Consider the following 27,365-nt stretch of genomic DNA (forward strand, 5'->3'; position numbering starts at 1 on the left):
TGCATGTAACCATGCATTTCCCCAAGTGTTTTCATAAGAGTGAGTTGAGAGGTCAAAGAATATGTAAGTTTTGCATTTTCATTTCAAGCACTTGATGCCCCCCCTAATTTGGAGGCAAATATTGAAGGATAAGTAGGTGTATATTCGGTGGACAAGGCAAAGAGAAAGGCAGTGTGTATAAATCCTCACCTGGAACTATCTGGGGCAGTCAGGGTGGGGACCTTCCAAGGCACAACCGTCTGAAAGGGCAGCCTTCAAAGTATGTGACCTCAGAAGCCTTATAAGCAAAAGTACCGGGCAGTCCTGGAAGACCACCGCAAGACCTGGTAAGCCATTCATGCTCACATGTGAAAACCCTAACGATGACTAATCTATCCAAAACTTGGACAGATGCATTAATTAAAATTTGTATGTATGTGTTATAATACAAATAATTAATATCTCATTTGTTAATTGTCAAGAAGGTAACATTTTTGGATTCTGAAGTCCTTTGTTCCCCCGGTTATATTTCAGGTTACTTTGCTGTGTTTAGGTACGGTTGAATAAGAGACCTACTTACGTAAAAGGAAGTTGTTTTTAAAAGAAAAATGTGTGTTCTGTCATTGTTGAGTAGAAACAGTAGACCTTGTACTTCAAGTTTCCAAAGAATATAAACAGACCATTGCTGTTTGAAGGGATAGGATCTAACTTTTCATTTGATGGCATTATTTTTAAATGAACCAGTGTTACACTGTCGCTTAACAGTTACAGCAAAGGCCTTCCTTCCACCGTCCTTCTAAGCTTCAGACGCCGACGTGGTTACATCACTACAGTGATTTAATGGATCACTGCCATTACTGTAAAAATGCAGAGGCAACATTGTTTTCCTGGTAGTGCGACAGAGCACGGATTGTAGAATATAATTGGTCAGAATTTTGTATTTCACAAAAGCAGCTAGGCCACTTAGCGACATATTCCGACTTAACTAAAAAGCTCTAAATTTGTTTCTCTGTGGTTCAGAAACAACATTCAGTTTCCTTATTTCTCATTTTTATTTTTGAACAGCTGAACTACAGAGGGAGCCTTTGTTGGTGATTGAATCACTACATGTAAGTCACTGTAATGGTTAGAGTTGTGTTGTTATTAGTTGGGGTTGCTTTGATTTGGGGTTTTGAGAGCGACTACATTTAGGGGAGGGGCTGGCTGTGCATTTCTTTAGGAGACAGGACGTGCTCGCCATTCAAGTTCAACCTACTGACACCTTCAGTTTCATGTTCAACTATATCCACTGATGTCAGGAAATTTAGTTGTTTTTCTCAGAAAAAAGGAGTCACTCTGAATTCAGCAGCACTGTGTTCTAGTGGCTCTTCAGGCCAATGTCATGAAACAGCACTAAGGAAACAGAAGGCGACCCAGATCCCTCAGACTAGGGAACTCCCCTGGTAATCCTAATGAAATCCTTCAAAGAGCTAGGAGCTTTCTATTTTTTTATTACTATAATGGGATTGCAAATTGGACTGTGATGTCTTAAATTATCCTGGTGCTGTAGACCAAACCGACTTTATTTTAAGAACTAAAGTTCACTTTATGTCTTTAGAAACCTTTTGTGAAGATACTAAACTATAATTGCTATATATACATATTTTTTCCCAGCTGTGGCTCTCAGAATCCCTTTTGTGCTTGAAAGAGTTGGGTTTGTGTTTTTTTTTTGTTTTTGTTTTTTTTTTGTCTTTCTTAATGCATAGAGAAGTGAACATTTTGTAAAATGCTTGCAAATCACAGACAGCTACATTCTTTCCAGTGCCCCTAGAGGACTCAGAAGAGCTTTGCTTCCTACCAGACAACTGTGGCATCAGAGGGCTTACCTCACCCTGTTGAGACATCCCAGTCTGTATCTAGAAGCTCACACACAGTCTACTGAGTAAAAGGAAGAGAAAAGCCCCACTTGGTTCTGTTCAGGTTTACCCTCCAGGAGTTAAAAGGATTCTAAATGTGGCCGAAACCTCCAGAGCCCCCCAGCATCCGACCTTGTTTCCGCGAATCCCCCAGCAGCTGGCTTTTTCCCGTCTAAGCACAACTGTCCTTTCCAAATATGAAATTCTGTAGCTAGGATTTAGAAGATCGTAGGATATTCCAAGACTTCCTCTCTGTGTAAAAAAAAAAAAAAAAGTACAGTTGACAAGATTTGCCAAAGGGAAACCTTATGACAGAATGACAGAATCCCTCAACATTTTTTAGTAAAGAAAATCTTCAGGGATTGTTGGATGGGAAGAGAAATCATAGAATTCGGAAATTTTTTCTCTCTTATTTCTTACTCTTTTGCCATAACCATTTTAAAGACAAGGAGAATAAACACAGTGGGATGCTAATTTGTTAAACTGAAACTTCTTCAAAAGGAAAATGCCCTATGCTCTTGAGCTTCTGGGTGAAATTTTAAAAAAAAACCACGTACTCCATTTCCTTTAAGCGTTCCCACAAACGGCCAGATTATTTTCTAGATATTCAAGATTTGTGTGAGATTATCCATAAGTAACTTTCTCTATTGCGTGTTTAGGTCGAAAATTCAGGCTCAAAAACAAATGAAATTCATAGCAAATCTCAAAGCAAAGAAGGTAAGTTAGTGAATTTCATAGTAGTAATTTTAATATTATAATTATCATTTGTTGAGTGCCTTCTGTGTGACATGCCCTGTGCTAATTATAATTAGTTTGCAAATTTTCACTCATCTAATTTATGTGATCCATTACAATGAATGTTAACAGCATCACATCTGTAGTTGAGGAAACTGAGGCATGGAGTGGTCCAGTGTCTCATTCAAGGCCACATAGCTTGTAAGTGGTGCCTTGCCTTAAATAGCTACTAGAACTTTGCCAGAAACCTCACAGTGGATTTATCCAATGTGGATACAAAATGTATAGCCCCCAGTGGTTTGTATCATAGGAGAGGCTCTGTGCTAAGTACTTAACCGTTGATTTCTGACAAGCAGTCTCAATTTGGTAGCAGATCAGGGACATCACATTTATGAGGCTCATCGCCCAGGAGTCAGGCCTCATTGCACGCAACCTGCAGAGACTGCCGACCCCAGAGGGATAATTCTCTTCTTAAAACATAATATAGAATTTTGTTGAATCCTACTGATTTTGTTGATTCCCTATTCCAAGAATGGGGAAAGAGGTCTTAATCCCCTATACAGTTATTTTTATAACATGTTATACCATATTTCAAACCAAAGTAAAGCGGCAATAATTATAAACACCCATGTACCCATCACCTAGTTTTGTCATATCTTAAAATGCAGTATATTTGCTTCATAACTTTTTAAAAATATGTTACAGATATAGTTGAATCCATATTATACAACCCCCTCCCCAATCCCAATCTCTTTTTTGTCGTGTTGACATGTATAACTCTAGTTACTTTACTTCAGTTGCTCTTTAGTATTCCATGGTGTGAATATACCACAGTTACTATTTTGCTTCTTTTGTTAATGGACATTGAGGTTTTTTGCAACTTGTCCCAATTACAAAGAGAGCTACCATGCATGATCTATTGTTTTCCTTGGACACTTGTTCATACTGTGCTGTTACAGGAGCTGGGGGGAGAAATGGCTTTGAAATTTGCCATGTAAATTCCAGTGATTCTCTTCCCTCCTTCAACTCCATTTACTCAAGTCTAGAAATGGAAATCATGGAACTTACCTGACATAGTTTTTGTGAGGATCCCACCACAGTCATTTGTAAAGTATTCTTTCTTCTTTTCCTTCCCCCTTCCACACACACCCCTAAAATAAGTATTGGAGTGAATACTTAAGGTGGGGTTTTGTTTTTTCTTTTTTCTTTTGTATTTATTACTCAGAGATATCCAATAGTGGAAAAGACAACACAGAAGCCATAAGAAGTCATAATGTTGAAACAAATCCTAAAGAGGTGGGTTTTCATAAGAAACTCAAGTATTTCATGTTTTATGCATAGTGCTTTCTCCTGTGCACAAAGGCTTTTACCTCTTTGTGTATATAAGAAATTCAATGTATGTATTAAGAGTTCTCCATATCACTGTTACTTCTTTATGTTCTTGTAAGGTTTAGGTAATTTGGCAGGTCCCAGGTTATTTGGACATGTCCCTACGGTACAGTCAAGGATGTTTTTTCATATAACTCCCATTCATCAGCCCTTTAGTAGGCCACCAAGAGGGGAGAAAAATGTTGCCAATTAATTTATGACATGCCATCAATTGTAAGACATAGTTTGACTTCAGAGATGGTAAAATGAGAATTTTTTTTAACGTATTTTAGAATTGTTGAAATAACAGTATGTAACCAGAAATAGATATGGATATTTTGTATGGATTTATATTAAAATCTTAAAAAAAAAAAACCCTCAAGCTTACAAAATGAGTCTAATCCAAATCTAGATGCCAGAAGCATTATTCTAGATTTTTAAAAAATTTATTCCAAGGGCTAGAAACTAATACAATGTGCCCCTCTTTAAGTAGATTTGGATCCAAATTCTACTGCCTTTAATATAGTCACTCTTAATTCTAGGTTGAAGAGGAAGAAAGGCACATGCCTAAAAGAAAAGGAAAGAAGCAGTACCTCTCTTCAGAAGATGAACTGGGTATCTAGAATATACATGTTCCTGTTTTGGATATCTTTGAAAATCATATTATTTTCACATCCAAAATAATGGGCCGGTAACATAGAAAATTCTTGAGGGTAGCAATTGTTTACAACTCTTAACTCTAGTGTGTTTCCAGACCAGCTTGACACCTCCAGGGTCTTTTCTGGACTTGATCTAGAAACTAGATTATTCCCTGCAGAAGACCCAACCCCTGGAAATCACAAAAACCCGGGCTTCCTGTGTAACCTGGGCCTGGGCCCCAGCCAGGTGCCATCACGTAAATCTGATTCCCAAGAGCATGGTCTTAATTGCTAAGCCATACCTCTTAGGTGCTAACCTGTTCAGGAAGTTAAAAGTATCTGTGGACGGAGATTCCCTGGAGGTCCAGTGGTTAAGACTTGGCACTTTCACTGCCGTGGCCTGGGTTCAATCCCTGGTTGGGGAACCACAGCCACACAGCTCAGCCAAGAATAAAAGAGTCTCTGGAAACGCTATGTCCTAAGCCTTCTCCACAGAACCTCCTGCTTTGTTGGTGCCATTTGAGCATTTGTAGATTTTTTTTATTTTATTTTTTTGGTTTTGCTAGGGCCAAGGCCAGTGTTCAGTGCTCAAGTCACATGATATCGTAAATGCCTAAGAAAGAAGTCTCAAACTGTCATTTTTTAAAATAGAACTATGCATTTCATTTTTCATTTGGCTTTTATTCCTTTGTGATTCTGTGCAAACTGATTTACAGATGATAATCCAGATGTCCTGGATTCCAAAATAGAAACAGGACAGAGGCAATGTTCTGAAACTGAGCCACAAGATACAAAGGTACTTTTTCCACATATTAATTTTAAGTTTTAGGGGTGACCTAATTACATCACTGTGTATACTTATTTTGTATTATATATATGTGTGTGTGTGTGTGTGTGTATATTATATATATAGTTCTAATATCCCTTTTACTTTATGTATCTCTAATAATAAAAGGTGTATATTTTTTAGGCTCTCTCAAAGGAAAAAAACAAACGTTGTACTTTATAATCTTAAACTGCAAGATTGTATTAATATCACAGTTTAGATATAATCATTGCTTAGGTTTTTGTTCATATTATTGACTTCCTTAGGTTTCTAGGTCCTTTCTTCCCAAGTGTAATATGCTTTATTACAGATATACTCACATGAGAACAGTGAAATACAGTGATACATACTGTTTAAAAATTTTAATATTTGGCTTTCTCTTTACCATAACTCCAGCCCCTAAAATATAGGTAGTCCAAGGATGGGCCCTCCCTCATTGCCTCTTTTTTCCTATGAGCTTATTTTCACCTTGTGACTCAGGGAAGCGGCTCACAAATTTTCATTTCTGCTCTTACCCTGTCTTTTGTTCTAGGCCCAGATTTCTCCATTTCCTGGTAGATAACCTCTTCTTGGGTGTTCTTCCATTTCCGAGACTCAGGACTTCTCAGTGTCTATTCCAGTCCACCTTCATCTTCTCGTTCTCTCTCCTTCCCTAATCTATTGTTTTTCCGACTTGTTCCAAAAGTATTTAAGTCACCTTATACATATATGCAGCTGACTTCCAGCTCACTAAAACCAATTTATAGTCTCTTTTCCTCCCGATAACTGATAAACTAAATAAAAAGTAGTAAAAGAATTTTAACAACCGAAGAGGTAAAGTCACATATTGTCATGAATTTCAGCTGGTTGTGGCCAAGGAAAGATACTGGGTTTTAAAAAAGCCCATCACTCCCCCTGCCCTATCCAGAGCAAAAATCTTGAGACAGTGCTCCTGAATTTGGAAAGAAACAGATTAAAGGGTATCCTTTTATTTTCCCTTCAACTTTATGTAAGGTTTTTAATGTTAAGTTTAAATATACTCTGACTTAATTATTTTCATTTAAAAATCACATATACATGTAATATTCTCAATACAAAACAGTACTCTGATTTTAAATTTAACTTGTATATTTTTATTTACACATTATATTAGTATCATAGTATAAACAATTTGGTATTTCATGCTCAAAACTTCTTTGCAACTAAGGGCAAATAATTTAACCATTGAGAGATCATTGCTCTAAATCAGCCCAGCTGGATACCCAGAAGTTCTCTTTGGCATCTTCTGCTTTATTCCTTTCCCCCAGTCCCTCCCCTCCACCAACAAAGAAAAAAAAAAAAATCTGTTGTAAATTCCTTTCAGTTCTTTCTTTGGAGTTTCTCTTGAAAAGTCCAGGGTGAGGGAGGAGAGCAATTTCCATTTTGCAGGGGAAAAAAAAATGGCCTTGTTGCTTTATAGCCTTATCTCATGCTTTTCTGCCTTCAGATTTTGTATCTTTTTGTGTAGTCTCCCAAGCAGCAAGATTGTTACTTTTTAAAAAATTTCCCACAAATACCTAAAAGACTGCTAGGAAATTATTGTTGAAATAAGAAAAAGAAGCTTCTTGTCTTGTTCAACTTCTCCATAGGAAGAGAACTCTGGAGATTTGGAAGAGTTACCTAAAACAAGTTCTAAGACAAACAACACTGCTTCAAGGGCCATGGAAGAAAAAGGTGAGTAATACATCTACTTAGATAAATTGTTTTAAGAGGAGACTAATCCTTCAAAGCAGTCAGCATATCTCTCACCAGGCTTCGCCAACTGAAACTGCGGTTTGCCGATCTGCCTTCCCTTTATAACACAGTACATGGCGCTGAGTATCAGTAGCGCTTGGGAATCATTTTTAATCTGGCTCCTGTTTTACCCAAAGTGTGCTTCTTATCGGTTAACCAGACTCTGGCTTATTAACTTTGGTGTGTCCACCTGAGAATGGAGTCTGTGTGCATGTGTGACGGGGACGACGTAGGTCACCTTGGTAGGTGTCCTGGCGCTGAGGCTGAGTGTAGTCCCCAGCAGTGAACGAGCTCTGCTCTTTCTGCAGATGAATACAGCAGCAGTGAGGCTGCTGGCGAAAAGACAGAGCAGAATGATGATGACAACATAAAATCTCAGGAGGTGAGAAATGTTTTCTATATTTATTTGTTCAGATTTATTTACGTACTGCAAACAAATAAAATACATTCAGTGCTCTTACCCAAAGTTCTTCTTAAATGCTTTTGAAGTAGCTCTTTTTTTTTTTAGTGCACTAGGACAGCATTTCATGCAGTGCACTTTATCAGTGTCATTTTGATTCATTTTGTTCCCTATATCTTAATTTTATCCAAACATTTGTATGAGACCTACTTCTGTCAGCCACATGGGATCAGCCCAGATCTGTACCTCAGTGTCCATGTCACTTCCTGACCCAAAGGCTTAGCACAACCAAGCCAGGCAGCAGCTCAGGTCAGAGAACAGGGAGCTGCAGAGCCCTGGAGTCCAGCAGAACGAAATGGGAGCCGCAGCAGCAGGATGTGCGGAAGGCCTGCAGCAAGTGCCAAACGGGACCCAGTTTGACAAGGTGAGGTCAGGGATTCCTGGGAGGCTGCAGGAGAGGCAGACCTCCATCCCTGCCCACTCCAGGCCCCTTCGGATTTGCAGAGAGCCCAGTGGGACACAGAATCACAGTGACCTGAGACGGAGGCCCATAAATCAAGGGAAACAACTGTACATACACCAGCCAGATCTTCTAGATAACCATTGCCAAGTTTGCCAGTCTTGATATAACTTCTTTTTTTTTAACATTTTTATTGGGGTATAATTGCTTTACAATAGTGCGTTAGTTTCTGCTGTATAATAAAGTGAATCAGCTATATGTTTACATATATCCCCATATCCCCTCCCTCTTGTACCTCCCTCCCACCCTCCCTATCCCACCCCTCTAGGTGATCACAAAGCACTGAACTGATCTCCCTGTGCTATGCAGCTGCTTCCCACTAGCTATCTATTTTATATTTGGTAGTGTATATATGTCAGTGCTACTCTCTCACTTCTTCCCAGCTTACCCTTCCCCCTCCCCATGTCCTCAAGTCCATTCTGTACCTCTGCGTCTTTATTCCTGTCCTGCCCCTAGGGTCATCAGAACCTTTTTTTTTTTTTTTGGATTCCATATATATGTGTTCGCATACAGTATTTGTTTTTCTCTTTCTGACTTACTTCACTCTAGGTGTGACAGACTCTAGGTCCATCCACCTCACCACAAAAAACTCAATTTTGTTTCTCTTTATGGCCGAGTAATATTCCATTGTATATATGTGCCACATCTTCTTTATCCGTTCATCTGTTTATGGACACTTAGGTTGCTTCCATGTCCTGGCTATTGTAAATAGTGCTGCAGTGAACATTGTGGTACATGACTCTTTTTGAATTATGGTTTTCTCAGGGTATATTCCCAGTAGTGGGATTGCTGGGTGGTATCGTAGTGCTATTTTTAGTTTTTTAAGGAACCTCCATACTGTTCTCCATAGTGGCTGTATCAATTTACATTCCCACCAACAGTGCAAGAGGGTTCCCTTTTCTCCACACCCTCTCCAGCATTTATTGTTTGTTGATACAACTTTTTAATAGTTCTGTTTGTTTTCAGTGGCCTCCTTTATTTTTTATAAGGGATCCCATTTGGTCACAAGTGACTAGGACTAAATCCACATTTAAGTGGACATACATATTTATTACGGAAGTAAAAGCTGACACTGAGCGCTTACTTCCATTATCGCATTATCTCATAATCCTCAGGACTCCGTGAATTCATACTCAGTTAGCATTGTTTATCAAGTGAGGGGACTGCACTGAGAGAAATGAAGCACTAAGCCTAAGGTCACGTATTTTTTAAGAGACAAAGCTGGGATTTGAGACCTCTTAGGAGGGAACTCTAAATCCCATTTTGAGAAAGCAAACTATTTGTATAATAGAGGATAAAACTTTTTATTGCTTTTTTTTCCCTTTCCCCCTTAGGAAGATCAGCCGGTAATTATTAAAAGGAAAAGAGGAAGACCTCGTAAACACCCTGTAGAAACATCATTAAAAACAAGTAGGTATTTGGTGTGTTTTCAGTTCACACAAAAGAAATTTTCAACTGATTTTCTAAGTGAGATTTTTATTTTTTAGAAGATGACTGCAAAACAGATGCTGGCATTGTCACTGTAAGTAATTGCAAAAGACGAGAATTCTTCAAATATCTGCTCTTGACCTGGAAAGAGTATACTGCAATATTAGTATTTTCAACTATCTTTTTAAAAAAGTATTTGAAAAGCTTTAAGAGATTTTCTTAAATAAAACATCAAATAACCATTCAGATTATATTATGATTACTAATAGCTTCATATAAATATAATTATATTAATTGTAATTCACTCTGATTCTATCCTCACCTGTCAGTTCAGTTATATAAATTATCTAGGGACTTATCTTCTTGTCATCCTTGATTAAAATATAGAAAATAGCTGTTTTATATGATTTTTACATAACGGCTTCTTTATGGAAACCTCCAAAGTGTCTATCTTACTACTTTCTATGGAGGCCCTTTTATAATAGAATGTACACCAATTTTGATGCAGGAAAATCGGCAGTAATACTTTATCTTTCTTAATATTCTTTATCTTTGACCCTGAGGTGTATACCCAACAAAACCATTGTACCAAGACATCATTGCATGAGTTTCAATGATAGCATTATTAAGAGGACAAACATGTCCACTGACCTAACAAAAGCAAATGGGATTCAAGCCTCAGCTCTGCCACTTACTCCCACATCTGTGATACTGGGCCAGTCATGTGACCCTCTCGAGACTCCCATTTCCTTGGATATAAAGTACTATGACAATATCTGCATTAATTATCTCACTAGAATTCTTATAAGACAACAGAACCAAAGAGCCACATGTAAGAGTGTGAATGCATTTACCAACACATAAGATGGTTTACCGGGCCGGGTTGGGGAATATTAACAGTGGGCCATGCGTGTCCCCCCAGTGCTCGCCCCCTGGCGTAGCAGCACAGTGGCTGGGAAAGAGGCTTGTGGCAGCCCTAATCCTCCTTGTGGAAAGACCTGTGTGTTCAGAATCATAGGCATCCATATTTGCTTGGTATGTTTAATCAACTGCAGGAAGTAGGTTCCAGATATTCTGCCTACATAATAAACAGAGGTCCTATGCCTTCTTTACATTGTTGATTAACTTTCTATGTGATGATAACAAACTGCTGACTCCAGTTTTTTTCTTTGTTTAAATTTAGGTAGAACAATCTCCACCTGGCAGCAAACAGAAAGTAATGCAAACAGGTATGTACCTAAAAGCATTGCTCTGTGTATGATCTAAGGAAGGGGTGGGGCAGCCTGGCTGTCGGGGACTGTTTTAGAATTTCATTGTTTTTCAATGAAGTGGGTGGCTTCCTTGGTCAAAGCAGCTGTCCTTGTAGCCATGAGAGACTCTAACTATTGGCTTTTCCTGTGATCTGAGTCATTCTCAGTTTTGTTAGTCTGGGAAGCCTTCGGAGAGGAGGGGGAGGGCAGCACAGAGCAAAAGAGGGAAGGCACTGCTGTGTCCAAACCATACTTTCGTGGACATGTTTTAGGGAGAAATAGATCAACCTGGGACTGGGAACTCTTATCAGGAAGACAGGAATTCAGCCCAAGAGCCTATTGTTTTCAGAAGAAGAATTTTGAAAGCAACCTGTGCAGCTTCCAGAACTAGGATGCAAGAGATAAAATTGTTTCAATGAAGCGTTTTTGTCCTCATTCCAAGGAGAAAAAATATTCCAAAATGTTGATAATGATTAGCTCCGGGTGGTGAGATAGTAGGGACATTTCATGTTTTTACGGTTGCCTGCATTTTCCAGAATTTTTACGATGTGTATATATTAATTTCATGTTTTAAATTTTTTGATACATAAAAGCAAAAAATAGCCATTGATGGGTTTGAAAGTGCTGACACAGGCAAAAAAAAAAAAAAGAATATGACAAGTATTTTGGACCAAATAAATAGCATGGTCATATCAGGAAAGTACATATTTTGATTAGCAAGGTAAAAGCAAATGTGTAATTTAAAATTTTTTCCACATTTAACTATGTGTGGGATCTTATGATCATATTTTACTTTTTCTTGCCTCTTTGAAAATTAAGGTTTGTTTATTTTTTTTAACAAAAGGAGGTTTTGCTTATGTTTTGTTTTTAACCATCTTTTATTCATAATTTTATAATATTTTATATCCATACAACAAGAAGTCTTTAGAACTCAAATGCCCTTTAAAGAGTCTATTGTAAGCTATGCAATTATGTTTCAGTATTGTCGTTGGGCAGTCGTTTTCTGAATCTGGGTAATGATGACCAGTTAAAGACTGGATTCTTCTTTGTGAGCCTTTTTCTTGGTTTTTAACTCTTCTACCTACGTTAGTTTAGTGAACTTGCAGAAAAGGCAGCTACACAGTCTTCATCACTAATAAGTCCACTTTTGGGTTGTTGAGTGTCTAATCAACATCCTCATAATCTTAGCTTCAAACAGTGCATTGAACTAAACTTCATTTTTCTTACCAAGATACATTCTCAGAAAATGGTAACATCTACAGAAAGCAAATACATAAAGAATAGGTATTCACAACCTAAAATAGGCTTATAAAATGTACTTTTCTAGATACCATGATATAAGTATATGGAGTCATAAGAATTCCAACTCCCCCCCACCTGCTAGTTATGTGACTCTGAACAAATTACTTAAGTTACTCAAGCCTCATTTTCCTACCTATCAAATGAGGGCTGTGCTATTTATAGAGCTCCATTACAATTTGAGTAAAGTCTGGAATCCTGACCTGCAGTTCCTGCTGTTTCTTGGGGGCTCCCTAGATGTACCCTTCCTCCTCCCTTTCCAGGTTCAGAGCATTTGAGCTGAAAGAGAGAAACCATGAAGGCAATCTAACCCAAATCCTCATCTCACAGATGAAAAAACTGAGGCTGAGGGAATTTAAGTAATTTGCCTAGATCACATAGCTTATTCATGACAGATCTGAAACGCAAACTTTGGTATCCTGACTTTCATTCCGACATGCCTTTTTGCTTAGGTATTCCACCTCAACGTTTGCTTGGCTGATACAAAAACAATGATAAATCGTGTAAGAATACCTTAATTAGCACTGGTACATTCACAGACAGCAAGCCAGACTGCTGAAATTTAATTTGACACTAATTAAAATATTAATGCAGAGATCTTCCTTTTCTTAAAGATGAGTCCAATAAAGAAACATCTAACCTACAAGAACGAAGTGGAAGCAATGTAAGTGTTAATTTTCTTATCAAGACATGTCTTTTACAAATAAACTTAGTAAATGCTCAAGTGACCACCATTTCAACTTTAATTTTATTGCTTCTAGGATGACAGTGAAGAAAAATCTGTAGCAAATGTGCGTCGGAGAGGAAGAAAGCCCAAGCGTTCGCTCACTCTATCAGATGATGCTGGTATGTTCCTGGCAGAGTCTTAATTACAGAGTCTTATCATTTCAGAATCACCTTTTTAAGAGTTTTTCTTTGGATGAGGAAAAATCCAGGGGGTGCAGCTAGTATTAATACTACATAAATATGTGTGAAATGGCTCTAATCCTGTGTCAGAAATGGTACATCCCAGATGCTTTTCTGAGTACATGCGAATTTTTTGCAAATGCTGGCTGTGAACTGCCTAAGTAAACTATCCCAGAGATTAAATTAAACAGTTGTGAATTGCAAGTGCTGAAACAAAAAGGAAGTGGAAAACCACTTCTTCTGCCTCCAAAGCCCTAATATCCTTTGTTCTAAACTCTGTGACTCTGTCCTTCGTAAGTGTCTTTGGGAATTGTACAATCCAGGTGTTACCCTTCTATCTGAACAGAATCCTCAGAGCCAGAAAGAAAACGCCAGAAATCAGTTTCTGAGGCAACTGAGGACAAGAAAGACCAGGAGTCTGATGAGGAAGAGGACGAAGAGGAAGAGGATGAGCCCACAGGAGCCACCACAAGGTCCAGCACCAGATCAGAGGCTCAGAGGTAACAGGGGACGAAGGAGAGCGTCCAGAACCTTCACCAGCTTCTCCATCAGAAAATAGCTGCGGGTTTCATGGGATTCTCTTGTCTTTGACTCACTTGTGCCACAGTGTGAGCTCTTTCCTTTCGTTTTATCCTCAGCAGAGAGCACATGCTCCCAGCCCTCTGACATTTCAGTTCCTCTGGGAGAGGCTATTTTCCCTCTTAAACCATTTTTGAGGATCACTTTGGAATCTTTTCCAGGCTTTAGATACCTGTTTGGTGGAACCTACTTAGTTCCTTCATAAATATTTATCAAGGATGAGGAGATGTCTCAGATGCAGTGCTAAGCACCGTGGGTGGAAACACAGATACGGACAACACAGTCTCTGTGTGCAGCGTGCTTAGCTGCGGTGAGAGAGAAATCACGAGCCCATACCCGTTGTAAGATGCACCTCACAGTGCTGTGTGACAGGTCCGTCACGTGAGATCACCAGTATGGCCACCATTTTCCACTTACATAACTGGCAATTTCATATGTTTCCCATAGTACATTCTCCCAAACCCTAGTATAGCCAGAGCCTCTGGAGAAAAGAGGACCATGGTCAAGTGAGTTTGGGGAATGCCTCTGAATTTTCTCTCCTTCTTAAGCCGTAGTGTACATTACCATATTAAGGGCTTGTCATGGTCCTAAAGGAAAGAAACCTGTTTAACTTTGTCAGTTATATACTTTGCCCACCAGCCCCTGTTATTATACCTGTTAACATCAATCAGTATTCCTTTCCCCACAGCCCATTTTGAGAAATGTTGCATCACCTTACAGTTTTATAACTTTTTCTGAAGCGTGAATATTTTCCATTTTTAATGTGATTCACAAGGTGTTAATCTTGGTATCATCATCTATAATTTCATTATCCAAGATTTCAGGAATATTTATTTCAAGAGTATCACTTATTAACATCTGCCACTGTGGTATAATAGTAATAATGTGTTATGTTTGCATAAAGACTTAAAATGAGCCTATTTCTAATTCCTCTAAACTTGTACATTATTAGCCATTCATGATGTGGTTTAGTTTCTCAAAGAATGAGATTTTAGAGCCAGAAGACCTTAGGAGCTCACAGGGCTGCTGAAGGTGAGGTGTCTCACGGTTGTTTTTTAGGTGGGGCAGCTCAGATAAATAGGAATCATAGAATTAAGATATCTGCTGATCGAGAGGGTGCATTTGGGTACAGACACCCCTTCCTCTTTTATACTCGTGGAAAGATCATCCAGTATAGTCGAGCCCAACTCAAAGTTCCACAGGCCTTCTAGGCATCTTCAAGTGAGTGTCTAAAAGTAGCTAACAGATTTGCCCTTTAAAATTTATTCTTCAAAAATAAATCATATTTGACTTACGGTTCTATAATCACCCGGATTATCAATGCTTCTCCTTAATGCACTTTAGGAGCTTGTGATTTACAAATGGATTCTTTTCACTTTAGATTCCTTGGCATTGGTTGATTGGTTCCAGGGCTCTGGCATCTTTATAATCTCACAGATTCTCAGGGTCACATGGGGTCTCAGTGGGTCCATATACTGCAATCCCATCAGTACCTCGATCATGCTGCCAGCAGCTCCTCTGAAAAGGTATTTCTGCTTCTGTGTGTTACCTCAGGGCAGGAAAGCCACCTCCTCATGGCATCCTCTTGTGTTCAATGGATGCTGGCCTCCCCATAGCTTCTACCTTTGGAGCCTCCTGTACAACTTTCCCTTAAACACTGGAGGGCGGCTTCCAGCTCTTCTCTTGTTTTGAGCCCCCTCATCATCCTGTTTGTTCTCCTCAATTTATCTGTATTCTCTTTAAGAAGCGAATGTCTACACCAAGTGTGCGCTGATGAATCTAGAAGAGGCCTGTCCACCTTATTTTCTAGGCTGTGCTTCAACATGCATCCAACTCACTGGGCTCCCTCTGCCTGGGCTGCACACCAACTCAGCACGTTCTTTTTCCTCATGGGGCATTTCTTCTCTCACCTGATACTTGTGCAGGCGACTGCTTGGACCCGGTTCCAGGGCCTTAACATTCAGCTTTGTGAATTATACTTTCATCGATCTTGGCCCCTTATTCTACTCTGGTGAGCACTTTGGGATCTTATATCGTCAGCCAATATATTTTCTGTTTATCACAGATTTATCTTTCTCTAAATCACGATATACTATCCCACACAGTGAAAGCAAAGCTAGAGTCATATAAGCAGAGTTAGTCTCAGGTGACATGAAGACCTGCTTACCAACAGTGGTCCAGAAAGCCAGCCATTTTCCTACTTTTAGTCCCCATTCTCTGACTTGCCCACGAGGAGCCTCGCCCTTTCTGGAGTCCCAGGGACTGGAGTGTTCAGTGCTGCCATTGCCCAGTGTTTCTGTAATCTGCTTCAGAAAGCATCATAGTGAGCCATCTACACGTGCAGCATCCAAACTTGGCAGCCCACAAACAGTTTCTCCTAGAAATCACCAAAAGTTAGCAAAAGAGAAATGATCTACCAGTGAAAAAGTTAGTCAATCTCCCCTATTAGGAAGGTAAGTCCCTGCTGACGTTCAAGTCACTTTTAAACCCCTGAGACTGGTTTTGGTGCAGTGATGCTTTCTCCCTAAGTTTAAGGTTCTTGTCTTGCCAAATAACTGTCTTTGGGAATCATTTGTTTTCCAAATGAAACCTACTCCAAACAGAGTAGGAAGGGCTGCCAAAAGGAGTCTCGGTGGCCTCACCAGTCTGCCCCACCTCACGGCCCTCCTGCACAGGCTTTATCCTTGACACTTGTGAGCCTTACCTGCCAACTCCTGCCCCCCAGAACCAAAGACAAGGCTTGTTTCTCCCCGAGTGGTCACAGACCTGAATGCTTGGTTAAATCAGTGCAGCAGGGCCCAGCAGGTAACAGCCCAGGGTCATTTCTGTTTTGCCCAGAGCACTGGAGAGGTGATGAGGTGACAGCAAAGCACTAGAGGCGCAGCCACGAGCCAGCTTGCACCTTCAGCGTGGCCTGGTTCATCTTCCCGCTTCCCACAGGTTGTGCCGACCCCTGCTCCTTGCCTCTGGTTGTGCTGGTTCTTTCTTGAGGAGCGCCCTCACCACCAGCCCCCAGTCAGCCAGGTCCTTCCACCCTGTACACCCACCCCCTTCAGGACGCCGCCCTGCCTGCTTCAGCCCATCCTCACCTCCTTCCTGCTGCCCTTCCAGTTGGGGCTGTGCAGTTGACAGCGGCGTATACCACTGCTTTAAGTGTGTTAGTTTTGTTTTCCTCTCTGGTCCATAAGCTTCTTCCTCGAGGTCAGGGACTTGCCTTACCTTCTGTACATTATAGCATCAAAAAATAAAAGACTTCACATTGTATAACAACTGTTTTCATGTCTCTTATCACATTTGATCTTCGTAGCATACTTGTATGTATGCATTATTATCCCCACGTTATAGAAAACGAAGCAAACTGAAGTGCCGGGCACCTTTCACATAAATTCTCCCATTAATCCTCATTAAGTAAAATGTAGTATTTATCCTTATTTTATATATGAGAAGACTCTCAGAAGGGTCTGGTTCATTATTTCTCAAACGTGAATGTGCAGGCCAATCGCAGAGGCTCTTGCTAAGGTGCCGGCTCTGATTCTGCAGGTCTGGGGCAGGACCTGACGGTCTGCGTTTCTCACAAGCTCGCGGGTGCTGCCAGTGGTGCTGGTCATAGGCCACCCTCTGAGTGGGAAGAAAGGGTCTGTCAGGTGACCTAGCCAAGCTCACACAGCTAGACGGAAGCCCCTGCGCAAAGCTTCTGTTCTCTGCTGTATGGCACCCAGCACAGTGCTGGCACACGCCCACTCCTCGGTAAGTAGCTGCGCACTTAGTGGCTGATGCCTTTCCCTGGTCATGGTTTGAAATGGGATATTGACAAGCACTGGTTTTTAGCCGTTCTCAACACATGCATAGATAACATTATGCTGAAACTACATCATATACAACAATATTTGACTCGATTTGAGCTTATTTACTTCTGCTGTCAAAGGAACAATAAGCAAAACATGTCTCCACATCAGTAGAGTCCCATCTCCTGCAGTTTTATTTTCCAAGTGTCTTCACTGATATAACATTTACTGCTCGCTCACACGTGTCAGGCTTTGTACTAGGCGCTGGAGAGAGGAAAAGGAATAACCTCAGCAGCTGCCCTGGAGAAACATCCTGTCTAATGGAGGGACGTATGTGTACCTGACTTTCAAACTTTTTTGACAGTAAGCAGCTCATGTTAAGAATGTATTCTGCAATATTGTCGCTGTCACTGAAACAAAATTTTCATGAGCCAAACTGAATAGAAGTGATATCAATGGTCTATTGTGTTCTATTAATACATTGTTTTAAAATAATGGCTCTAGCCTGCAATTTGAAAAACCCCAGTGGATAAATTAACAACGGAAAGTGCTGTGGCGTTTCCGAAGGGCAGCTTGCTCTATGATGAGGAAGGCTCCCCAGAAGGAGTTGCTTTTGAACTGGGGCTTCAAAATGAGGTTTGCCAGATAGGAGGTGTGGCGTTGTTCCAAAAAAAAAATCACATGCCAAAATATGAACGTGTCAGAGAACACTTTGTGTTTGGGAATGGGGCTACTCTGGCAGGACTATAGTCCAGAATGGTGCAGCAGTTGAGGGCAAATGGTAAAGGACTTTGTGTATTGCGTCCTGGATGACGTTGTGCTGAAAGCATCAGAGATCCTAGAGAAGAGATAACCAAAACAAGACGGTGATATTGACATGATTAACTGAAGCTTCCGACAAATCGGTCTAATGGCAGAATGGCGAGCAGGGCTAGGCTGCTGGCAGGGAGACTGGGTAGGAAACTCTTCTCAAGTTCCCATGCCTTTTCTAACACTGCCAGCTGTCCTCTGTGGTAACGTCCTGTGAGACACGGTTGTGCGCGTGCTCAGACGGAGGCTGCCATCCCGCTGTGTTCTCACCAGTTGTTTCAACGTGGGACTGGCCGTTGATTTCTTTATTGTATAGATAGAAGAACTAGGGCCTAGAGAAGAAAGTGGGCTTGATCAAGGTCCACACCCAGAGTAGGACAGAGCCGGAAGCAGAGTACAGGCTTCCAAACTCCTCCACCCGTGCCCTGTTAGGATGTGAGGCTGTCAGCAAATAACCAGTCAGCATAGGCTCTTCTAGAGTCTCCTTGTCCTGTGTAGACCTTATCTAGGTTTTCTCTTCTTGGCTCTCAAGGTCAAAAGTCTTCCAATTTTTGAAGAACTCCCAAATTACTTGAAGCAGCTCTTTTTAAGTCTTACCACGGCCTTGACTTTTGTTTACTGCAGGTCAAAGGCACAGCTCTCCCCTTCTACCAAGCGCAAGAGAGAAGCCAGCCCTCCCGGGGCACGCACCAGAGGCCAGCAGAGGGTGGAAGAGACCCCGGTGAAGAAGGCAAAGCGGTAATCTGACTGCGGCCACCCCTGGCTGGTCCACAAGGGGACACGGTAGAGGGAAGAGGGACAAGCCTCAGGGCCACAGGCTGTTGTTTTTAACCAGGGGAAGGCCATGCATGTGCTCCAAGTTCCTAGGTGCAAGCTTTTTCTTGTTATGTTTTAAACAGCTTTATAAACTATTGTTCATAGAAGTATTATGTACATTTATTTCAGATAAAGGAAAATAAGTTTACTTTGTACCTGAACTCAAAACAAAGTAGTTGTATATTTTAACATTTGAAATTGGGATTTCCCGATGTGACACATCACTCACGCAAACCCTTCCAGCCCATCAGACACCAGGCTGCCAATTGGTAATCTGTGTACAGTATATAAACATGTAAAAACAGGTTGTATTTTACTGTATGTATGATGCTAATCAATGAACACTTTATTTATTTTACAGAGAAAACTTATCTGTGAACTTTGCTATATATCTGTTTATTTTATTTTATTTTTTTTAATAAAAAAAAAGGGTTTTAAATGCTATGCAGTCATTAGTAGAGATGTTTTAGGACTCTGCCTGCCCTGTAACTATCTGAATCTCACCTGGCAGGAAATACAGACTCTTCTCGCATGTATCCAAGTAAAGTAGTTTAGCTCAAGAAGGGGTCTCCATTGCTTTTCTGTTCACAGTTGTGATTCTGTTTTTTAAGAATGTAACTTGTTTCTAGATTATACTCGCATCTGTGACTTTACTACTAGCCCCACTGACGTAGGAAGTTCCGGTTCAAGTAAAACTACATCTGTCACCTGCGGCAGCAACCCCTGTGTCGGTGTCCATTCCTCTCTGTGCTGCCCCATGTTCTTTCCATAATGTCTTTTTCAGTGAAGAGAAATGCACTGAAGATTAAGTCACTCCTGTTTATCGAGCTTCAGGATTATATGTTATTTTATACACAGTTATTTCAAGATAGAAACTGGCTTTATTGCCAGATTCTTTTTTAAACATGTTTTAACTCTCATATGAGCAAACTGTCCAACTTAAGTTTTTCATAAGATTAAGCTTTTCTTAAGATCAAATTTGCCTCTAGCAATGATGTGATGAGTTGCCAAATAATTGAGATTGTTTTAAAATGTTTTGTTCATATTCTTGTTTTATAATTAAAATTTACATTCAGTGTGTGTGACTTTTTTTTTTGAACTCTTAATGTAAGGTGGATATTTCTGTCATTTTACATTGTTTCTTACTGAGATTTTATATATAAATTATAAAATGTTTCCCAAAACTTGAGTGGTAAGAATTTTTTTTCCCCTATTTTAAAATTTCTCCCTGTGAAAACTGTTTCATCTCTCTAAATAATTGGTCTTAGATATATTGTTCCATTTTCACATTCAAATTTGAGTCAGTGATGGCCTCTCTCTCTCGGTAGAATTGAATGTTAGATCTGGAAGGGGCTTGGGAGACAAGGAATGTGAGAACTCCTTATTTCCATTTATATGGTTGAGTTTAACCAAAGCTCAAAGTTAGTTAAGGGTAAGAAGCCAGACTAGGTTCCAAGGCTCCAGACTCCTTGGCAAACCACCTTTGCACTGGATGGTTCTAGATTGGTTCACCAGAAGTGCTCACCCGAGAATGTATTCTCCATGTGAAACCAGTCTTATTCCGTTTAGTAACGCCCTCCCTGGGCACGACCTTATGGGACTGAGTAGCTGGGTTGTGAGGAAATGCAGCCTCTTAACAAAGTTGGAAGTAAACATTGCAGCTGCATAAGGAATTGTCTGGTGGGGAACTCAGCTGGGTCACTTAACCTCCAGCTGTTCTGAAACCCATGTAGGGAGGAGCTGCCACCCCACGGGGCACTGGAACTACACAGGAGCGGTTCTTGGTCATCACAAGGATTTGGCATCACTGATCCACATTTAGTAGAAGGGAGGAGGTTGGGAATGCTGAGTGTCCTACAATGCACAGAACAGCCCCTGACTCCACAGCCCAAGATGCCAGGAGCTTCCCCCTGAGAACCCACTGGGAAACACTTTCACACCACCTCAAACTCTCCATTTCCCTCGTCTCAGCTTAGTGACAACTGCCATGCCTCGTGGCTCCTCCGTAGGCAACCTGAACAGTCACGCATCTGTGGAGCTGACACAAGGCTGGGCCAATGCAGTGGGACGTCCCAAAGGGGCAGCCTGTCCCCAGACTGAAAGTAATGCAGCCAGTTCCTCGGCAGCTGAAGCTGGTCCTTCCCTGCCTACTTCAGGCCTCTTTCTTCAGGGTGATGCTGCTGGACCCCCCCCCCCCATCACCTAGACTTCTTCAAGATTAGAACCTACTAACTCTGGCTTACCAAGGCCAGCCATTAGGAATGGCCGTCTGGTGATCTCACAGTGAGCCAAGTTGGGACTGAACTCCTGTCTTCTAACCCCAGGTCCAGGTTCTTTCTGCAAAGCCCCAACAGAGGGAGGATGGCTCTTCCTACCTCAGCAGCAGGCTCACTCATGGCAGGACCACGATATAGTGGAGGAATCCCCAAATATCTCCACAACTGAAAACCTAACTGATTTGAGATGAGGTGGGGGGGATGATTTTGAGCTCAATGATTTAATTTTCATTTGTTTTTTATTTATTGTTCATGCTGAGTGCGAGAGCACCTTACATTTCCTAAAATTACTGCTTAGCTATCCTTGTGTAATTAAATCAAGAACAAGAAGTGTTTCCTGACGCACTGAGTGAGACACTTTTCTCGGGAAGGAAATGGTTGTATAGCCAGCGTCTTCCCGCTGAAACTGCTGCGCTGGGATGCACATTTGTTGAGCTCCTAGCCCAACACCAGGGACACAAGTGTGAGCCCCAGTCCCAGGGGTGACAACACGTGCGGCAGACAGCTGTGCTGCCCTGGGACTGTGCCGCAGGACACAGCAGCGGGGAAGACAGTTACCTTCCTGAGAGAAGCTGGTCAAAGGACGAACTCCTGGTGGACAAGAGAGTCTTTTTGTTTGTTTAAGTATAAAATGGAGTTTGAAGCAAGGTTAGGACCTAAAGAAGAGAGCATTTTGAAAGCCGAGGAGCAGGCTGGCAATGACAGGCCCCATTCTCACCGCCAAGTCAACCTTCCAGAAACTTCCTGGAGGAGAAGCACACAGATAATAATATCTACATAGCTCTAACCACACAAAACACATACTAGCTCCAAAGGCTGCTTCCTCACACTGCAGACCTTCTTGGAAATTCATTAGTCACACGAGCACACATGGATTTCTAAGAAATCTGGTTAACTTCGTTTAACCCAGAATTTTCCAAGGTTGTCAAAACCTTAGAACCCCTGCTTCCTCCCCATAACACACCACATACACACACACAAGCTCAACAATTTAACATCTATTTGACAACCCTGCTCCCACCCAGTTTCTGGACATTTACGTAAGAACCTGAGTTGAGGATTCCTGCCCTAAGTTCCCGCTTTGCTTTTCCTGGGGCACCTTTTAAAATAACCACTTAGAGTTGAGTACTCAAAAAATAAGTGACCTCCGCCCCAAACACCTTATAAGTAACAGGTGCTTGGTACCCCACTCTCCATCTCCTGCTCTCTTGTGATCTGGGACAGAGGACTGCCCTTCCCCCAGCTCACTGCACCTCCCTCAACCCCACCTCCATATCTGTGATCTGTAAGCAACAAATCTTGGGACTTTACTTCCTTTGTATGAATGTATTGAAACTGCACATTTGATCAAAGTGACCCCGGGGTTTTCACTTCCCCAGAGTGGGAGCTGGGATGCCGGAAGAGCTACCTGCCAACCCCATGAGGGTGGTTTGTGCCTCCTTGTTCAGCAGATTATAATCTGTACATTCTTTATTTAATACACCAGCTATGGGCCCCCCAACACATTGAAACATAGAACGATACTCACACCTTGGAAGCTTCCTGCGTGCCCCCAAGTTTACCACCATTCTAAATACAAGTTTATCATTTTACTGTATATGTATATACATCCCTAAACAATATTTTAAGTTTTGAATATTTTTGAACTTTACATAAATAGAATCATATTTTAAGGATCATTTGAGACTTGCTTTTTTCTTCTACACTGTGCTTTGAAATTCGTCTGTGGTAATGTGCACACCTTCTATGGTAATATGCATACCTCCAGTTAGTACATTTTTGCTGCCATATAGTATTCCGTTAAAAGAATACATCACAATATACTAAGCTGTTCATTTGCCTGTTACTGGTCTTTAGGTTGTTTCCAGGTGAAACAATGCTTCTATGAATATTCTATGGATATTTTATGGGCAGAACCTCCCAAACTTATCATCGTACATATAGAAGATGACATTTATAGGCACATTAAGGTAAGCGGAAGGAGCAGGCTGGTTGCTGCCTGAGGCGACCATTAGCCTGTGAACCAGAGGACCACTCAGCCACTTCAAAGGCTGAGGGATTAGTAAATATCCCCATTTCCCACGCCAAGACACACCCAGCTTTCTGCTTCAGTGTACAACTGCTAATTCCTAGAGTAAGAATATTTTCAGGTTCATAAGATAATGCCAAATCTTTTCCCAAATGCTTTTACCATGTTGTACTCCTACCAGCAGTGTGTTTACCACCTCCCTGGACATTTGGTAATATAGGACTTCTTGATTTTTGCCTATCTAGTGGATGTAAAATATCTCATTGTGGTCTTTATTTGCATTGGTTATAAGGAGGTTGAATATGTCTTCATGTGTTTATTTCCATCCTTATTTCTTCTTTTGTGATATGCTTGTTCATGTCATTTTACCATTTGGTTCTTTGTGTTTTTCTTATTGACTTGTAGGAATTCTTTATATATTTAATATAAAGATATAAATATATACCTTTATATATTGGATAATAAACCTTCATGTAAATGTGTTGCAAATACCACTCCCCCAAACACACACACACACACACACACACACACACACACACACACACAATTGGTGGTTTATCTTTCCACTTTCTTTATGGTACTTTTTCGTTAATTTTAATGTAATTGAATATAAATTTCACTTTGGAATTAGATCTTGTTGTGTCTTAAGACTCAAGATCAAACAGATATCTCTATCTAAGTTTTGATGTGTTGCCTCTCACATTTAGAGCATAGAGAAGAAAGCAAGAGGTGTATCAGTGCATGACCCAGGCAAGCCAAGTCTACTAAAGAATTCAGGCCAAACTCGAAGTCACCACTAGATTTTAAAAGATGCTCCATGGCTGGAAGGATCTGGCTGAAAACAGGTTTCAGCCTATTAGTCGTTTGAGCCACACCTGTCCAGTCTGGGCTGGCTGCCGTCTCATCCTGGGTCTCCTCTCACCATCCTGGGGATGCCCTTCACCACTCTCATCTTTGGGAGCCTCCAGGATCTGCGTCCCCCATCTTCCTCTTGCTTGTTTACTGCTGTATTTTTTTTTTTTAAACACATAGTGAACTTTTTTTTTTTGTAATGAATTGACATGTTTATTTATTTATTTTTGGCTGTGTCGGGTCTTCGTTTCTGTGCGAGGGCTTTTCTCTAGTTGCGGCGAGTGGGGGCCACTCTTCATCATGGTGCGTGGGCCTCTCACTACCGAGGCCTCTCTTGTTGCGGAGCACAGGCTCCAGACGCGCAGGCTCAGTGATTGTGGCTCACGGGCCCAGTTGCTCCGCGGCATGTGGGATCTTCCCAGACCAGGGCTCGAACCCGTGTCCCCTGCATTGGCAGGCGGATTCTTAACCATCGCGCCACCAGGGAAGCCCTACTGCTGTATTTTGATGAAGCCCCAGTAGCATTATGAGAAGTGGCCTCTGTAATACCATAAAGGACCAACTGTCAAATCAGACTCATCAGAGACCATAGCCAGCACCAATCTTTACTAATAATTTCAAGGATATAAGTAGTTGCTTGGTGCCGTCAAGCATGGAGATCCGGGGTAGCCAATTTACTTCCCTGGCCCTTTCTCATCAGGATGCACATGTGCCCAGATTAACACAAGAAGTCTCTAAAACAATACCTGCAGCTACTCTACTTACACAGGAAAAAGTCATTTCAGTCACTGAACACCTCTACTCAGAAGGTTACACAGCTTGCGTGATGTTTTCCCGGGAGCCAAGCCCCATAAATCAATAGATTCCAAAGGGTTTTTTTCTTTGTTGTGTTGTGGCTATAAGCAATCCTGGACAGACCAGGTACGTCCTGTTGAAAGCATTTCCTAAGTATCAACTCTCCCACTAGCAAACACCATTCGTTGTTTGCCTAGAGTCCACTCATTAGCAAATTTACAAGAATTTTTAACTCCAGGTCACTTTCTTTCTTTCTCAGGAGCAGCTCTCAGTGCTGGATTGAAGGCCTGTTGAGAACCATATTCTTCCTACTACGTTATAGGAAATCATTTCAGGACCGTTTCAATCATGGTCCAGTCAGCTATTAGAAGCTATATCAGTTATTTTAATAAGTAATTTAATATTGGCAATTGGTTTCAGTAGCTATTAGAGGACTGAAGAGCAAAAGAGTAATCCTGACACGATACAGAGTAACTTCAGAAAGCAACCACCATCACTGCTCGGCTTGGGGAACAGAAAGGAAAGATTGAGTTTGGTAGGAAACTGAAGAAGAATCCGAGCAGTGGTGACGAGCAGACCCCTGAGGGGTGTGGCCGGATTGGCGGGACAGGGTGGCTTGTCCTAGAGTCGGGGAAAAATGGGAAATTGGAGCCAACTGTGACTGCAATCGGCTGCCACTGCTGGAGTGAAGAACCGTGGCTGGGGAGAGGCTAACAAGAGTGACCAAACAAGGAGAAGGAAGTCCCTTCTCCAACTTCAGCCTCCTAGTCTGTGCTTAGTGCCCCAAATTGGCAGAAAGAACCTGGAGAGCCATCTGGCTAAGGAGAAGTGGGGTTTGCCGAGTCCCAGCCCAGCCAACACAACATGGAATAGAGAAGGTAGATTTGAAGCTAAGAGACGAGACGATAGCTTAACAATTGGCAAAGCCACACCTCTGACTACTCAACTCTCTATCCCACCCTACTACACATACTTAAACTTCTATACACGAACAACTGGCTTGTGGATTTCCCTTATGCTGTAGCAAGCTCAGCACTGCACTTTAAGGATGCAATTCAAGTTTGTAATTCATCTAGCATCTGGGTGTTTTGCTACAGTGGGGCCTTGACAAATACCTAATATGCCATGCTTTCTAAAGTGGAAACTCCAAATACATTTTTCAGATTCTCTGCAGAAATCATCTGCGTTCTCATTCACTCAGTTTTTATCTCCGGAAGGATCAGCCTCTCCATTAGCTTTTAATAAATGTGCCCCGTCTGATCACTGGCAGAATCTATCCCATGCTTTTTTGCAAATGTCATTCTTTCAAAATAAGTAGTATATCATCAAAGCTCAAAGTTGTTTTTATTTGCAGAAAACAATTTGTCACTCTTCAACAAGTCTTACTTGAAAGAGTCAAATAACATTTTTTTCATCCCAAAAGAAGTATTCGAAAGCTTTCTCTGCATCTATTGAGATGATCATATGGTTTTTCTCCTTCAATTTGTTAATATGGTGTATCACATTGATTGATTTGCGTATATTGAAGAACCCTTGCATTCCTGGGATAGACATACATCACAGCAAGATTCTTTTTGACCCAGCTCCCAGAGAAATGGAAATAAGAACACAAATAAACAAATGGGACCTAATGAAACTTAAAAGCTTTTGCACAGCAAAGGAAACCATAAACAAGACCAAAAGACAACCATCAGAATGGGAGAAAATATTTGCAAATGAAGCAACTGACAAAGGATTAATCTCCAAGATTTACAAGCAGCTCATGCAGCTCAATAACAAAAAAACCAACAACCCAATCCAAAAATGGGCGGAAGACCTAAATAGACATTTCTCCAAAGAAGATATACAGATTGCCAACAGACACATGAAAGAATGCTCAACATCATTAATCATTAGAGAAATGCAAATCAAAACTACAATGAGATATCATCTCACACCGGTCAGAATGGCCATCATCAAAAAATCTAGAAACAATAAATGCTGGAGAGGGTGTGGAGGAAAGGGAACACTCTTGCACTGTTGGTGGGAATGTAAATTGATACAGCCACTATGGAGAACAGTATGGAGGTTCCTGAAAAAACTACAAATAGAACTACCATACGACCCAGCAATCCCAATACTGGGCATATACCCTGAGAAAACCATAGGTCAAAAAGAGTCATGTACCAAAATGTTCATTGCAGCTCTATTTACAATAGCCAGGACATGGAAGCAACCTAAATGTCCATCGACAGATGAATGGATAAAGAAGATGTGGCACATATATACAATGGAATATTACTCAGCCATAAAAAGAAATGAAATGGAGGTATTTGTAATGAGGTGGATGGAGTTAGAGTCTGTCATACAGAGTGAAGTAAGTCAGAAAGAGAAAAACAAATACAGTATGCTAACACATATATACGGACTCTAAGGAAAAAAAAAAAA

General features: G+C 41.0%; 1 protein-coding gene across 2 annotated transcripts in view; it reads left to right on the forward strand.

The window, feature by feature from the left end:
- BOD1L1 (biorientation of chromosomes in cell division 1 like 1) overlaps positions 1-19,991 on the forward strand; it is a 54,825-nt gene extending 34,834 nt beyond the window's left edge. Inside the window, exons 13-26 of one of the 2 annotated variants that reach the window (XM_068543222.1) lie at positions 1,045-1,088; positions 2,534-2,591; positions 3,835-3,905; positions 4,520-4,592; positions 5,332-5,411; positions 7,049-7,133; positions 7,502-7,575; positions 9,448-9,523; positions 9,604-9,635; positions 10,725-10,770; positions 12,705-12,754; positions 12,852-12,936; positions 13,343-13,496; positions 18,795-19,991. In XM_068543222.1, coding sequence (XP_068399323.1) covers positions 1,045-1,088; positions 2,534-2,591; positions 3,835-3,905; positions 4,520-4,592; positions 5,332-5,411; positions 7,049-7,133; positions 7,502-7,575; positions 9,448-9,523; positions 9,604-9,635; positions 10,725-10,770; positions 12,705-12,754; positions 12,852-12,936; positions 13,343-13,496; positions 18,795-18,912 — 1,046 coding nt within the window. In that variant the 3' untranslated portion in view covers positions 18,913-19,991. Of the gene's footprint in view, positions 1-1,044; positions 1,089-2,533; positions 2,592-3,834; positions 3,906-4,519; positions 4,593-5,331; positions 5,412-7,048; positions 7,134-7,501; positions 7,576-9,447; positions 9,524-9,600; positions 9,636-10,724; positions 10,771-12,704; positions 12,755-12,851; positions 12,937-13,342; positions 13,497-18,794 lie in introns of both variants that reach the window. The other variant, XM_068543221.1, reaches the window with a different exon arrangement.
- Positions 19,992-27,365: the final 7,374 nt, after the last annotated feature.

Source organism: Eschrichtius robustus, chromosome 4 (assembly GCF_028021215.1).
Source record: "Eschrichtius robustus isolate mEscRob2 chromosome 4, mEscRob2.pri, whole genome shotgun sequence".
In the NCBI taxonomy this organism is placed as follows: Eukaryota; Metazoa; Chordata; class Mammalia; order Artiodactyla; family Eschrichtiidae; genus Eschrichtius; species Eschrichtius robustus.